Source organism: Puma concolor, chromosome B1, assembly GCF_028749965.1.
Source record: "Puma concolor isolate L17-30 chromosome B1, mPumCon1.1.hap2, whole genome shotgun sequence".
NCBI classification, from domain to species: Eukaryota; Metazoa; Chordata; class Mammalia; order Carnivora; family Felidae; genus Puma; species Puma concolor.
In genome coordinates, this window is record NC_141670.1 from 129534976 (window position 1) to 129548802 (window position 13827).

At 34.8% G+C, this 13827-nt stretch overlaps 1 protein-coding gene across 2 annotated transcripts in view; it reads right to left on the reverse strand.

Moving 5' to 3' along the window:
- The window catches only part of GRID2 (glutamate ionotropic receptor delta type subunit 2), a 1503942-nt gene that overhangs the window by 727036 nt on the left and 763079 nt on the right, over nt 1-13827 (reverse strand). For both annotated transcript variants that reach the window (XM_086704576.1, XM_086704575.1), the window contains exon 3: nt 12861-13145. In XM_086704576.1, coding sequence (XP_086560702.1) covers nt 12861-13145 — 285 coding nt within the window. The remainder of the gene's footprint in view (nt 1-12860; nt 13146-13827) is intronic.

Consider the following 13827-nt stretch of genomic DNA (forward strand, 5'->3'; position numbering starts at 1 on the left):
CTAGTAGAGAAGTATACTTGAGTCTAGTCCTTAGGTCAGCACTTTTCAAATGGTGGTCCACTTAATTTTGTAATCATCTGGAAAACTTGTTGAAAAAGAAGTTTTCTGAGCCCCACCCCACTACAATAAAATAAAAACTCTAATGACAAAGCCCAGATATTTTCTCAGCTGAAGATTCTTAGGAAACCAGTTTGAGAACGAATGTTCCAATTTCTTACCCTTTCTTTCATAGGCTCCTATGAAAAAGCCATGAAGATTATGGATCCTCCTTTTCCCCATATATGTAGATACCAAAAACATTATGCATACTGCCTAGATTATGGTCTCTTAGTCTGATCTGCTTGCTCCCCTTAAAGGTAGTTATTGGAGAACCTGGATTAGCATATCGTCACTGCTCTTAATGATTTTCTTTCTATTCATGCTACACTGGAAGGTAAAGAATAGATGTTCACATGTTAACTAGTAGTGTGTATTACATTTTGTTTAAATAGAGGCAAATTTTATTTATTTATTTATTTATTTATTTATTTATTTATTTACTTACTTACTTATAAATGTTTATTTTCGAGAGAGAGAGACAGAGTGTGATTTGGGGAGGGGCAGAGAGAGAGGGAGACACAGAGTCTGAAGCAGGCTCCAGGCTCTGAGCTGTCAGTACAGAGCTTGACGCAGGGCTTGCACCCATGAACCGTGAGATCATGACCTGAGCTGAAGTCTGGCATTTAACCGACTGAGCCACCCAGGTGCCCCTAAATAGAGGCAAATTTTAAATAAAAATATCAAGAAATATAACAGACACGAATACCCTTCCCAATAACACTGAATTGGTTTCAGTTATTAATTAATCTAACTAGCTGTCTTTCAGGCCTAAGAAAAACGTACTAAGCTATAGAAGATTGAGTTTTCCAGGGAAGCAAACTCTGAGGTAAAGATGGAAGAACAGGATGTTTATTAAGAACAGCCTGCAGGAATAACGCTTCTGTAGCCAGGAAAGGGAGCAAGAGTCAGCAGAGGGAGAGTGGGGATACTGCTCAACCGAATCTGCCCAGACCCCTGGAAGTGGGATGCCCTCAGAGTTGTCTCACGTTAGGGCCAGTGGAAGGAGAAACTTGATCATCCTTCATGGGCTTCGGGTTGGTGTTTCTCCTCAGCTGAGGGCAATTCCTGGGAGGGTACTGAGCTGTCAGTGCTCTCACAGATTGGGGAATAAGTGCTTCAGTTCTGAAGGGGTGGGGGGGTTGGATGGCACAGGACAGAATGTATCCAGGAATTTTCCTTGCATTTATTGTTTTGGTTTTCAGGCTAATTTGACATTATAAGTAATTTGCCCTTATAAACCATTGCATCTTTCTTCTTTGAAACAATTATCTATGGAAAACACAGTACACTTGATGTCAGACAACCAGGTTCGGATCCTTACTTTTATGCCCACCTACCCTATGGACTTGGAACTAATTTTATAGTTGATGTCTGTTGTTTTTAGCTTCCCAGTATTTCTTCTCCTTTATTACAAATAACAAGACTTCATTTTTCATTTAAGAAACAAACCTGTCCCCATCCCTTGTATTCAACATTCTATTGTGTTCTATATTCTATTACTGGATGGTCATGTATCCCAGGATGGTCAATTTGAGCTCACCACATCCCTGGATAGTCACAGGATTCAAATGAGGACTGAGATTTGATATATGGATAATGAAAAAAAAATCTCTTTTTTATATCACACGTGGTATGATGTACTTTTGGGACTGCGCAGCCAGTGTTGTTTAGAGAGAAGCTGAGAAAGAAGCCAATGTGTGAGGTAAAACAGAGGCAAGGCAGCTGTTCCTTAGACTTCTCAACTACATGAGTCAATGAAAAAAAAAAATTTTTTTTTCTTTTTTCTCACTTAGTTTGAAGTGAATTCTTGTCCCTTTCAAGAGAAAGGGTATTGACTAATATAAAACCTTTTTTGTAAATATATGATAGTTTGGTGATGAAGGTAAAAACACAGTTCCTATCCGTGATATACATCCAGTTTAGTGGAGCAAAGGATAACTTACACAGGTAATTAGGATTCAGTGTAATTAATGCCAATAAAAGAAATGGAAGCCAGGAATGGAAACATAGGGTTAATAGCAACTAACTACACCTTACTGATGAAAAGAAACATGTTTAAACAAATCACTGGGTTGTTCTGATAAAAGGAAATAGGGCTTTGTGAAATATTAAAGCAGTTTATTAAGCACAAATTTCTAAGCAAGGTACATTTTCATTATCAAGACTTTATTAACCCAGTCAAAAGTCCCATTTGTTCTTAACTTTCTTCTGCTATATTTTTCTGTGAAAAAAAAATGAAAAAAGGAAATCTTTATAAGGACTAAAAGTTGACCGAGGTAACATCCTCAGAAGTTGACATTATAGCAACTGTCAACTTCTCTGACATCTGAATTGTGTAACCTATTCAGACCATTTCCCACAAAAACTCTCCAAGAGGTAGTGGCTGATTGAAGCTCAATTATTTATTTTATTAAATTATGTAAAATAATGATTTTATCCTGGTTACTAATGTGAGATTAAATGTAATCTCTATATTAAAAATGGTTTAAATTTAATTAGATTAGGATAGAGAAATCCCAGGCTATATTAGAATCTAATGTATAAATACATGTCCAAACTGACCCCCAAACCATTAGTATGATATCCTGTTGTACATTGCAAACCAGTGGTCAGCATCCAAATAGATCCCTTTTAGAATCAATTCTTATGTGCCAAGCACTTTGAAAGAATGTTTGAGCAAGACAAAAAACAGTCCTTGCCCTCAAGGAGTTTGTTATTATACCATCTGATGATAACACAGGCCCTACAGTAGATAGAAGAATCTCACTTGACTACTCATTTTCCAAACTATAGTTGCAATTTAACTAATTTAGTGACATTATCTGGAATATATCAGATGGTATTCCTCAAGATCATTATATTCAAATATCCAATTTAAAATACTGAATTTGGTAGGAAAAGAGATTTGTCACTAAGTCTCTGATTTTTTTTTTTTCTCCTCTACTCATCTCTCTCCCTCATTTGAGTAGATTAGGCATATTTAATCATTTTGACCACTTAATGCATTGAAGACCTCACTTGGAGCAGGAGACTAGCACTGCATTCAGCCAATCCTGGAGTTTCTGAAATGATGACAGAATTCTGAGCATTAAAATTACTATGTAGAATCTTGTGACTTTTTTTTTTAGATAAAAAGGAATATGTCATGTCGCCAGATATGTGAGCTACATCATTGAGCTGAATGCCTTTTCCCAACATATGAATAGATAGCAAAGCATACTGTACAAAATGCCTCATTTCCTGAGAAAATAAGTCTTTCAACCACTGAGTGATCTAAAAATTTTTATTTAGAAGAACCCTTACTTCAAAGGGAGTTTAAGTCTCCACTGAGTATTTCCTTGCCATTTGTAGTGTATTTAGGAAAAAAAAAGATAATATGCCGTCTTAGATTTTGAGGTGACAGTCTAGCAACAGTGGCCCATCACTAAGATTTTCTATTTAATGAGAACTTACTATTTTAGCATTAGATCACAGTGTTTTAGTATGAGAGTCATCTTTACAGTAATGCTGATCAATAAGGACATTTGACTAAGAACAAATCCAAAGTAGTTCAATATATCATTTTTAACTACTTGGCATAATACGTACTAAAGGAAAAGAAATAGTTCAACAAGATGCTTGGATTAATTATACGCTTATTGACGCACATTGAAGTAAATGAGAGAACTGAAAGTTGGAAAGTGGCCAAATGAGCAATAAACAGCTTTAAGACTGTCTAGAGAGATAGTTAATAATATTATAGTCATTAGACATTTGAAAAAAAAAACCTCTCAGGGTAATTATAAACATTTGCAATCAATTAAGAGGAATGTGTCCATTTTACGGGCCTTGATTAAGCCTACATCAAGATGCATGGAATAAATGTTATTCCTTGGAATGCATTCATGAGGATGATCAGCCAGTGTTCATTTCAAAGGGGCTTAACATATGGCAATGTAATTGTAAGGAAAGGGTGATACACTGATGTACTTAATGGTAGTGTGTAAGTACCTCAGGTCACTCGATTATGTACTGACCCTTAATTTGGAATCATTAAACTAATGTTTTCAGAATTCAGGAGAGCCCATAAGTAACTCATTTAGTAATCCTTAGAGTTGAGTTTTGTTTTTCTTTTTTTTCCTTTGCTTTTGTGTCGATGGGTGTTAAAATATTTTATTTCTATATAAAGAGAAAAATGTATATTTCATTTAATCATTTCCATACTAAGATATTTTATCAACACCTATTATGCACTTTAAGGTCTCTGATTTTCAGAAGTACTCAGTTTAACAAATTAGAGCAGAAATTTACATATGGCCAAAAAACTTATTGTAAAAGAGAATATACTATCCTGGCACTAAGGAAAATGTCAGAAAGGTTGAAAACATAAATAAGTTCCAGCTAACCAAAATCAACAAACAAAAACAAATTCAAAGTAGAATTAATAGGTGTGTGTTTTAGAAATAATTTTAAATGTTGAATTATAAAGACAAGTACTTATAGTTTTAAAATATTTCATATATGTCAATTTAATATTAAATTAAAATTTAAAATTTAACTTAATTAAAATAAAATGATCTATAATGCTTAACTAAGTCTTTTTTTTTTTTTTTTTTTTTTTTTCTTATAAGCAAGGTTCCCTTAACTGGAAAAAGAAGAACATGGGTCCATATATGCCTACCCTTCACCCAGAGGTAATTCACCCATCACATAATTCAGGTTGGTGACAGAGAGTCCACCAAATGCCTAACCAAATTATTTGATTAAGGGAAGAGCAATGGACCCAAACATGGCCTGAGATTTGATGCATAGATACATACCTACATGTATGATATTTGCTATACAGACAAAGCAGGGAAAGGGTCTTTCTTTAGTGTAATAATATATAAGGATATGCTTGGAGTCACTAATGCCATCTCTCTTGCTTATGAATGAAACCAATACATAAACTGAAGTAGAGATTATGTAATAGATTATGGTAAAATATCTAATTACTTTCAATAAGTTCATGTCTCCATGTCATTACTGTAAAAAGCTGCTTAGATCCCTGTCATTGTATTACACTTCTAGCCTTCATAACTTGATCCATCTAATAGATCTATCAATAAATCAAATCCAGTATTGGGCTGTGGGACCAATATTGTTTTAGGTAAAGGATATTAAGGAACTCAAGTAGTTCATTCACTGAAGCACCCTTCAATTTCACTACATATGTCACTCTGGTAAATCAGTTCTATTCAGTCCTCCTGGCTATGAAATTCAACTTTTCTCTCATCAATACTCTCAGAATGGAATCCTCCCATTAAAGCAATATATCTGCTTTTATTCTACTTTAAGAACTACCTACTTCTATAGCTTTCTATAACTTTATGGTTTCTGTATATTGTCAGTTCCTTGATTCTGGAATCTAGCCATTGGCTAGTGCATTCAACTAATTCCTTGCATACACCTCTCTGATAGTGAGCCTATACTGGACTACTACCAATTGCTTTTAATGAGCCTTCCTTAATATCATATTCCACCTAATTGACCAAACTTCCTCCTGGAGATTTGGTTGAAATCTAAGCAAATTGAGATGCAAAATTAGAAGGGTAATTTGCTGCAAAACATTTATCAATAAGTGAAGAAAATGAAAAGTGATACAATTATCTTTAAGTGATAAAGATTAAATTTTTTTAAAAAAAGAAATTAAAAAACCACAAAGTACAAGTGTGTGTTTTGTTTTGTTTTGTTTTCCTAAAAAAGAGAGGATTCACTCTGCTCTCTTAGGCAATAAGATAGCAGTTGGTGTATTGTATAAAAAGTAAATGTATCAGAGCATATACAAAGGTATTAAAAAACAAAATAGATAGGGATAAAGACATTTAGAAAAGTGGAATATTTGAAAAGCACAACACATTGAAATTGGGAAATTGCTCATGTTGAAAATGGTACTTATGCAGTAGAATACTAAGAAGGGTTCAGGGGGCATATTCATTTTCTTCACTTATTGATAAATGATTTTCAGCAAAATCATTCTCATTTTATATTATCCAAAATGGATCATTTTGTCCAATATTAGTGTTTTAAGTTTCACATAAAGAAAGTTTTTTTGACAGCTAGAAATACCCATTGTACAAATGTGAAATAGGCTCCTTCAAAATATAATGTGTTCTTTCTCCCTTGGAATATTCTGGAAGGGGAAACAATGCTATGAATCAAAGATGCTGAAGAAGAGGTCTACTGAAATTTCTTGTTTCCAAATGCCTTCTAGAGGAACAAAGCTGACAGTATTGGAACCTCCTGGAGAGTGTTAAAATACTTATGTTGCTGATGCATACCTTGCAACAATTTTTTTTTTTTTTTTTAGTGTTTATATATTTTTGGGAGGGGGTAGTCAGAGGATCTGAAGTGGACTCTGTGCTGGCAGCAGAAATCCCAATATGGGGCTTGAACCCATGAGCAATGAGATCATGACCGAGCCAAAGTCAGACATCTAATCAACTGAGCCACCCAGGCACCCTGCAACAATTCTGATTCCAGGAGCCTGTGATGGGACTCAGGTTTTCTGATGATTAAAAAGCTCTTCTAGTCATTTTGATCTATTATAAAATTCAGGTTCTAGGAGTCTACTACATTCAATTCTAAATGGATTTTTTCTATGACTCCATAATCTCTAAATGATCATGATTCAGTTATGCTATTTAGTTTAAAACTGTTGCTTTTACCCCTTTTTCCTTTTTTCTTCTTCAAATATCTGATGAATTAGTGTGTCTTCTAAGTTTTGGTTGAGATATAATTTACATACAATAAAACAAAAGACCTTACCTGTGTAGTTCAAAGAGAATTTATTGTATTGCCCTGTAACTACCACTAAAAACAAGATATTGAATATTTGTGTTATCATGAAAGGTTATCTTGTGTTCTTTTCCAGTCTACCCTGATTCAGAGATGCACCTACTTTCTAATTTGTATCCTCAATATTAGTTTTAATGCCATAGAACAGAGATTGGTAAACAATTTCTTAAAAGGGCCAGATTGTAATATTTTAGGCTTTTGGGTTTTGTTTCTATTGCAACTGCTCAACTCTGCTATTGTAGCTCAAAAGCAGACATAGAGAACATGGAAACAAATGAACATGTTGTGTTCCAATAAAACTTTATTTACAAAAAGAAGTTTCAGGCCCAATAGTAGGTTCCTAACCCTTGAGATAGACAATAAAGACAGAATATATTGACTGCCCTCAGGCTGTGCCTCCTAAACCAGAGCTGGACTCAAATATTGTATATGAATTGAGAACTCAGAACTACTAGTTGGCAAGAAGTCATATTGAAGGCCCTACTGATGTATGTCTCACTCAGGGGTCCCAGCAATGTAAGTAACACTTCCTTCCTCTCTTTTCTAACCTCCATCTCTCCATCCCTACTCCCACACCAGGAACGTCATATACACTTCCAGAACCATTGTTCTTATATGAACATTACCTCCTTCCTGAAGACATGAGTCACTCATTAGGGGTGGTAATGAGAACTTGTTTAAGTAAATGCCAGCAGCAGAAAATGTAGTACTTTATTGAGATATCTCTAAAGTGAGGCTACTTGGGGCGCCTGGGTGGCGCAGTCGGTTAAGCGTCCGACTTCAGCCAGGTCACGATCTTGCGGTCTGTGAGTTCGAGCCCCGCGTCGGGCTCTGGGCTGATGGCTCAGAGCCTGGAGCCTGTTTCCGATTCTGTGTCTCCCTCTCTCTCTGCCCCTCCCCCGTTCATGCTCTGTCTCTCTCTGTCCCAAAAATAAATAAACGTTGAAAAAAAAAAAATTAAAAAAAAAAAAATAAAGTGAGGCTACTTTTAGTAATATGGGGGAGCCATATGGAGCCATACCGGACTTGTTACTGAAGTATACCTACAGGTAGTTTTCCCTATGATCAGAGCCGTCCAATTAGAATTTTTTTCCCCTAAATTTCACTGAAGTGATCAATGGTACCACTTCATCCTTAGAAGTCAGTCAGGTCAGCCTAAACCACTGGCCATGGTAGTTATACATGACAGAATTTCTCCTTGTGAGACAGGCAGACTCTTTGCAATCACAAATAAATCCTATTTACTTGGATCAAAGCCTCTGGCCAAGTAAAATGGTTTATGCAGAAATTTAAGGAGGAAGCTCTGTGACTTTTTAAAGTAGAGTCTTGACAGTTCATGGGATTTATTTAAGTCCTGGACCCTGAGGGGCATAGTTGAGATCAATCTTGCTCATTAAAATCTTGTTTATAGTATCTTTAAATAAATGCAGAGGAGACAAATTGAATAGATTTGATCCTATTTCCTGTCAGTAAGATTAACCAGAGTGGTCTTAGGACTGGCATATTTAGGGGGAAATTTGCCAGAAGTCAACAATGTTGTAGAAGCAAAGAATGAATATTTTCGGGAGACAATTTCCATAGGTTTCATGTCTTATTGTGCATTATGGAAGGAGCAGCTCTCCCTAGATAAGACAGGTTTATTTACAATGAAGATAGTGTCTTTTTTTTGGGACATATACCAAGCATGTTTACTTAGAAGCCCATCATAAAAGACACATATTCCCTAAGCCGGGGGTTTCTTAGCTGTCATATGAGCCTGTTTCATGTATAGCATCCGCCTGAGTGGCTCCACATAGCCCTGTGGGACATGAGGTCAAGAGGAACCAACATTAACTTGAGGCTCATGCTGCCTGCTTCACTATGAGTATTAAAGTCCTCTCTCTAAAGGAGTATAGTGCTTACTGCCAGTACCCATGAAATTGATGCAAGCTCACACAAGTTAGCTTGTAAGTAGGGTAAAATCTCAGATGCCTTGTAGTTCTTGACGATATTATATAACAGCCCCAAGAGGTAAGAGAGCCTGAAAAATGTAGTTTTTCAACTGGAAGTATTGGTCTCTCAAATAAACTTGGCATTTTGTTGGCAAATCTGAAAGGAAGGAAGGTTATTTTGCAGGCAAGTACCTGTTTGTGCTGATGAATCAGCTACTTTGGCCCAATGGCTGTCCTGTTTCCATACTTCCAATGATAACCAAATCTTCCAACTGACATACAGTATTTTTTCCTTGAATGATACTAATATGTTAAAGATCTGCAGGCTTGATGTCATTGTCTCTCTTTAATAACGATGATTCTATGTATTTCTTTTGTAATTTTTAAAAAACATTACAGTTTGTCAGAAATTAATCTTATCCTTATTTCTACAGCATCACAATATTCTTAATGGTTGAAAGCAAGGACTAAGTATGAGACTATCATTGTTTGAATTCAGGCTTCTCGACTTATTTGCAAGTTACCTGATGTTCTTTTCATTTGCAAAAATCATCATCATCATCACCATCACCGTCATTATCTACCGCAGCAGGCTGCTGGGCAGCTATGAGGCTTAAATGAGATGATACATGCAAGGCACTTGGAATAGACCCTGGGTATAATAAATGCTCTCTGTAAGATTAGCCCTATTAATTATATTCTCGGGTAATAGTTCATTAAATTTCAGCTCAGATACTACCTTAGTTGTGTTTTGTGAGCAAGTTACTCAGTTTTTCCCCCCTGTTTTCCTATTTGTAAAATTGTGATAATAGTATTACCAACTTCATAGAGCTTTTGAGATTACATGAGCTAATGTAAAATACTTAAGTTTAGGGCCTGGCCAATTAAACACTCAGAGATAATATTTTTAATATTTTTCTTGCTGGAATACTTGTTCACACTTTCTGTTTGAGTGACTGTCTCTCATACACTGTGAAAGTTAGCTAGGATTTTGAGGCAACATTCAAGGTTAAAGTCCATCCGTAAAGCCTTCTTTGATCACTGCTACCAAAAATTCAACACCTTCTTCATTACACATCATTTGCATTCACTTTACACCATTCACGAGACTTAACACACTATTTTTTCGATTAAAAGGGTCATAAATATTTTACCTCTTTTGTTAATTGTAAGCTTCTTAAAGGCTAAGACTACATTCTGTAAAACTTTTTATCTCATATTTTGCATTGCACTAAGTGAGCAATGAATATTTCTTAAATGACACAGTTTTTAAAAAGCTCAACACTTCCTAAACTCTTTCAAGCCTTTTAAAAATGTCTTGAATCAATCCATTCAAATAAAGTTTCCACATTTTTTTTTTCCGGTTTCATCCATTTACTTAGAATCAAAGACTTGAATTTTCTTTGTTAAGGAATTTAAAGTAGCCTTTTATACTGTGCCCTTAATCATAATTAACTGCTTTTGAAAAAAGTGTTTCTCTAATTAACTGGATATAGAAGCCTATTCTTTTTTTTCTTATTTTTCAAGTATATTTTTATAAGCAAAATACATCTTCAATAACATTTGGCTCCAGTAGGCTGACTTATTTCATCCACAGATGATGCTTAATCCATTCTTTAATGAAAGCAATTCCTGATAACCAAGATAAAAGTCAAGTATAATTCCAATGTTTGAACTTAAAATGATGACATTGATGAATGGATATGTAAATACATGTAGCCCTCTTCAAGGTAGAAGGTATTTGGATAGCTTGATGTTTATTTTGGACTCTAGCCCAGTTCTTTACCAGCAAGATTTATTGTGATTATCAAAGTGAAATTTTCTTTTATTAAACAAGAGTATTACTGGAAATAATTTTAAGGATACAAGCAGGGTGATTTTTCATGAATTATTAAATTAAAAAGTAAGTCAAAAGCAAGTGTATCATCAGAGTAAAAGAAAATACTTTTTTTTTTAGTATTATTATTTCTAAAACAAACCTGCTTCTAACAGAGGACTCAATCATACCTTGCATTTATAGCCATCTTATTTACTCAAAGGAAAATAGTGGAAAAGAGAATAAGGGACTTCAAATGTATGTAAACGATTCTCTATGACTATGAATTTAGTGTACATTTTCAAAAACATTTACCTTATCAGTAATAAAAATGTCTTCTCTTAGAAGAATTTCCTAACTGTAATCCATGTAAGGACTTGGAAACAAGATGGCAAGGGATTTTCTTTCCTCATGGATAGTTATAATGAGAGAGTAAAAAATCTCGTTTTAATGTTGTAAAAAACTTTCATCAAAAATCACTTTTCTGTTCTTTATATTACTGAACTATTCTGACAATACTAACTAAAAAATGTCCCCCACTCCTCGTGCCAAGAAAGATTCACAGTTTAAAAATTAATTATTTCAAGTTATGCTTGAATGGAGATCATAAGAACACCATTTGAAAGGTCATAAAAATAATAGATAACCTGACTGGAAAAAAACTGACAAAGGCATACTCAACATATTGTTTCCAGAGGTAGAGTTTACTGTGTCCACTAAGGAATCCTGTCAGGGAATTTCAAACTTGTGTCCCATCTTTACTTTTACTGATGAGCCAATTATATTTTACTTTCTTTTTGTTTATTTTATTCATTTCAGTTTTGGTCTTTGTTCTGTGATCCCTAAATAATATGAACTAAGCAACAAAAATAAGGATTTCCGTCCTGGAGACAAGTCTGCTTCTAGAGAGTGCCATAGACTTCTGGCTGAAATCTACCCGTCAAGTTTAATTCTGCTCTGGCTGCCAAAACCCCATGAGACCTTTGAATATTTAGGGCTAAATGTAACTGCCACTTGCTCTTCCTCCACAGGAGCTTTATTTGATGCTTTCCAGATTTCTGCCATCCTGTTTGTGCACATTTCTATTGATGCCACTTTCTGGCTTGCTCTTGTTTAACTTCTCCAATATTGTTGACAATTCTGGGTAGATGATGACAAGACAACCATTATTTTTAAGTGTTTATTTATTTATTTGCTAAGAAAAAATAAGTTGTGCTATAGAGGGTGAAATCGTCTTGATTTTTTAACATAAAAAAGTAAAAACTAGATCCATCCATACTGAATGGAAGACAATCTTCCGAGACTCTTCTTTAAGGCAAATCTCTAAAGAAACATGTTTCAAACATATATTCTTCGTGAAGACCTGCTAGCTTTATCTCATTTGATTATATCCATCTCCATTCCCCCTAATGACAAAAATTGGAGAGAAACTACATTTGAACACCCTTGGGTTCAGTCAGTTAGAAAACATTCATTCAGGAAAAAAATATAGCTATCACTTTTACTTACTTTTCTTAATGTAACACAAGTAAAAATACTGAGACAAAGTATCTTCTCCTTGAATTGCAGGAAATTTAGTGCAAATGCTTTGTTTCATCTTGGGAGGTTATATAAATTGTCTTTATACCACTGGGCATTTTGTGGAATTTCATATTGTAGACAATATGCCATGAGAACTATAAAGCAATATAGTCTCAGTGACTCCAAAGAGTGTAAGCATGTAAGCAAGATGTGTCAGATTTTGGATTTTTTGGAACCAAGAAATACAAACAGGCATTTATTTTCAATGTTCCAGGATCTGTCCAAAATGGTGTTTTATTATTACATAAAGATATAAATGTTTTTTGTAAGGGGAGAAAGACATTATTGTCTTTATGACTTCTCATTATTTGAAAAAATCAAGATATATTAGAATTAGACTGCCTTTAGAAACATTTAGAAACATTTATAAACTGAGCATTAGGAAGAGGTATTTTTTAATTTGACTTCAAAGTGATTTAATATAAACGACTGAACTGAAAGCCTTAAGAAAACTTTTTGTTCTTCCTGCTAGATTTTTTAAGATTATGACAGAACAACAACAACAACAAAAAACCAGATAACAATGGATAAGTTCCTTGAAGTTTTTCAAGATTTAATTAAGTTGCTTGCCATGCAAATACCAGCATACAAAACTCACGCAACTCCCAATCACTTACCGTATTCACTATCATAGAATATGATGAATTTCTGCCAGGCATATTCTGTTACCACTCTCAGGATAACGTCATTTAAGTAGACAGGTGGGCGAACAGAGAGAGTGTAGTCATCATTCCTGTTGCTCCGGGTGAGTCCACAGCCACTCCTCGGGGTCCCAGCTGTTGAGCGCTGTATGAAGAGGTGGGGGATATGCATGGCATCTGCCAGAGACTGGAGGGAACCTGCCGATGTGCAGCCAATGGAGCTGACCAGGGCCAAGATGCCTTGATTCATAAGTTCACAGGCTGTAAGAAATCACAGTAATATTTAAATGTCTCTGGGTTTCATATAACTTCCCTTTGGGAATAACTGTGAATAAAATTTATGGACTTATTACACAACTATGGATTTTTTTTTTTTTTTAGTGAACATGTCCATGAAGAAATCCTCAAATTAAAAATTGCTATTGGGATTCAGCTAACAAACTGCCCTTATTAGCTATTTGACCTTGTACAAATTATTTAGCTTTTCCTAGTCTCAGTTTTGTCATCTGTAAAGGGGGCAAAATAGCATGAATCTTGCAGGATTATTGCTAGGATTGGAGAAAATTCAATGCCTGCTATTTGCCTTTCACATAATAACACTCAAAATTAGTGACAGCTATACTTTTATAATTATCAATGTATAATTCAGGGAAAAGATAATTCCTCACTGAGTAAATAATACAAGGTTTTCAAAAGCTGATAATATGTAAATTGGTGAATGAGTGAAAAAGAATATGAAAGGCCTTCATATGGAATTTCTGGCCACAGAAAAGAGCTATTCTGGTATCTAAAGCTTTGATAGCACTTTGTCTCTCATTACACTGGAAAAGTGAAAATGTTTTTGTTCTTTTCCTTGACAGTCAGAAAACTCCTGGTCAAATCAAATACTAAGTTTCAGCAATTATTTCATTCACTAAATTTCATTCTGGTTTCTAGCTGTACA